This window comes from Coregonus lavaretus, assembly GCF_964263955.1.
Source record: "Coregonus lavaretus genome assembly, contig: HAP1_SCAFFOLD_8399, whole genome shotgun sequence".
NCBI classification, from domain to species: Eukaryota; Metazoa; Chordata; class Actinopteri; order Salmoniformes; family Salmonidae; genus Coregonus; species Coregonus lavaretus.
This window is the reverse complement of record NW_028161533.1, coordinates 19,157-21,203: the sequence shown is the minus strand read 5'-3', so window position 1 is coordinate 21,203 and position 2,047 is coordinate 19,157. Positions and strand designations below refer to the sequence as shown.

General features: G+C 44.0%; 1 protein-coding gene across 1 annotated transcript; it reads left to right on the top strand.

Annotated features, from left to right (window-relative positions):
• Positions 1–10: 10 nt before the first annotated feature.
• LOC311120446 (C-type mannose receptor 2-like) lies at positions 11–1,615 on the top strand. The gene is made up of 4 exons (XM_084195037.1): positions 11–31; positions 336–515; positions 1,233–1,256; positions 1,388–1,615. Exons 1-4 carry the CDS (start codon positions 13–15, stop codon positions 1,606–1,608), a joined length of 444 nt encoding a protein of 147 aa, XP_084051163.1. The 5' UTR covers positions 11–12; the 3' UTR covers positions 1,609–1,615.
• The last annotated feature ends 432 nt before the right edge of the window (positions 1,616–2,047 follow it).

Sequence of the window (2,047 nt, the reverse complement as noted above, 5' to 3'; positions counted from 1 at the left end):
GCCTGGCTGGGTATGACCTTTAACTCCAAAGGTAAGGAACTCCTCAGGTAGTACACAGTGAAAGTATACACAGATGATTCTTACTGTTAAAAACATGTAAAGATCATGTACTGTAAGGTCATATAATCTAATGTGTTATGTAAGAAGAGTCAAATATCAGAGTGACATATGCTAGTCATATACTCATTCATATATTAACATACATTATTTGTACCCACCTTTTTGCAATAGGGTATTCCAGGGCTATTTCAAGGTATTCTTCAGACAGGCATGGCCATACTGTGTGAACATCAGTGTGTGTTTGTGTGTGTGTTGTTCCTGGTGTTGTCCTGCAGGGAGCAGTCTGATGTGGTCTGAGAGTGCAGAGGTGAAGTTCACTAACTGGGAGGTGCAGGGCACCAACCTGAGCATGCTGTTTCCCAACACCTGCTTCTGGATCCAGAGCAACACTGGCCTGTGGAAACCAGGCTCCTGCAAGAACCGCACGCACGGAGTCATCTGCAAACGGCCACGCAGTAAGGAAGGCCTCACACTGTAGCACAGACAAATAACAATATGGACAATGTCCTACATGTACATAGTGTCAAAGTCGCGTCAATTCAAATCTGGTATTAGGAACAAAAGAGGTCAACACGACTTCTAAGATATACTAGTTATTTTAATTAATGCAAAAACCTTCAATGGTAAATATGATGTTTCGTATATATGGGCTCTCTGAAACACCTCGCAGGGCACTTCAGAGAACTAACCCATTGTTCTGGGTTCTTGCTCAAATACTCTGACAGAGGGAGTTTCCCACCTCTCTGCTGACCAATTAGAGTAGAGACTTGAGCGTGGTTTAGACTTACTCAGTCAATCCGTTGATGCATCTCTGTTACCAGGCATATGTCCATATCATAACAACCCTTAGACACCATTCCTACGTCCAAGGAAGGTTCACAGATCACAAAGAACCAGTATATTCCAGCATCTGGAGACACAAATCCCTATCTCCCTTTACCCCCTAAAACAGCTCTTCACATCAATCACAGCCTGCCAGGTGTCACAACCTACATTAGCCCAGTCAAGAATGCATTCTTTCTAAGTTAGTCATCCCATCAATTATAAACATAATAAATCTCTCACAATAGTGATAGCAAAGATGTATGACCACTTACTGTGCTTCATTTAAAACTGCCAACAGCAATCTCTGAACTGACAACACAACTCAAATGTTATCTTTTTCGTTGCAGGTGCTGAGGCTTCGGCAGTAGTCTGTAAGTATGGATAGGATATCCTATGTTGTTTGTTCAAGTCATGAAATGTTAGATTTGTTTAAATCTGTAATGCTAATCTGTAAAAAAAAATAGTCATTCTCTCTCTCCCCCTCTCTCCCTGTCTGTTTCAGCTGAAGAGGACCACCTGCCCACTCTGATCGTGATCATGGTGACAGGCCTGGTGTTGGTGATCCTCATCGTGGGCATGATCTACCTGTACCGCCGGCGCCAGGCGGGCACCCTGGGCTCTTACGAGGGGGCGCGCTACAGCCGCACCAACTCCAACCCCTCCGAACAGGCCGAGAAGAACATCCTGGTGTCTGACATGGAGCTCAACGAGCAGCCGGAGTAGCACAGCCAACCAGGACCCCCCCCCTCCCCCTGGGCAGGAGACACCTGGGAGTACCTAATATTGACTGACTGATACACATTCTGCTTCTACATTTTATGTCCCTGTTCTGTTTGAAGAGATGTTGAAGATGCTGAAGGTCTGTGCTGTGTAGAGCGTAGCAGATGCCAATCAAATTCCATTTAAACAGTCATTCTCCAAAGGGGTTAATAATATGCAAATTACAATATGAACTGCTTTTCCTAGTAGTATAGAAATAATGTTTCTGATGTCAGTTTCGCATTTCATTTCAAACAAGTTCATGTTTTTGGTCACTATGTCTAAAAGGCAGATGCCAAAAGCCAAAGCCTTTGCACCAGTTCTTCCCTTGTCAAGAGACTCAGTATCATCCAAATATCCACACAACCTCCATCGAGACCATGACAGTATTTACCTGAGGTTA

What these genes read in the sequence shown, in the direction of transcription:
- LOC311120446 (XM_084195037.1), top strand. An exon ending in CATCTGCAAACGGCCACGCA is followed by an intron (nt 516 to 1,232) that starts GTAAGGAAGGCC and finishes TTTTCGTTGCAG; the next exon opens with GTGCTGAGGCTTCGGCAGTA. An exon ending in TGAGGCTTCGGCAGTAGTCT is followed by an intron (nt 1,257 to 1,387) that starts GTAAGTATGGAT and finishes TGTCTGTTTCAG; the next exon opens with CTGAAGAGGACCACCTGCCC.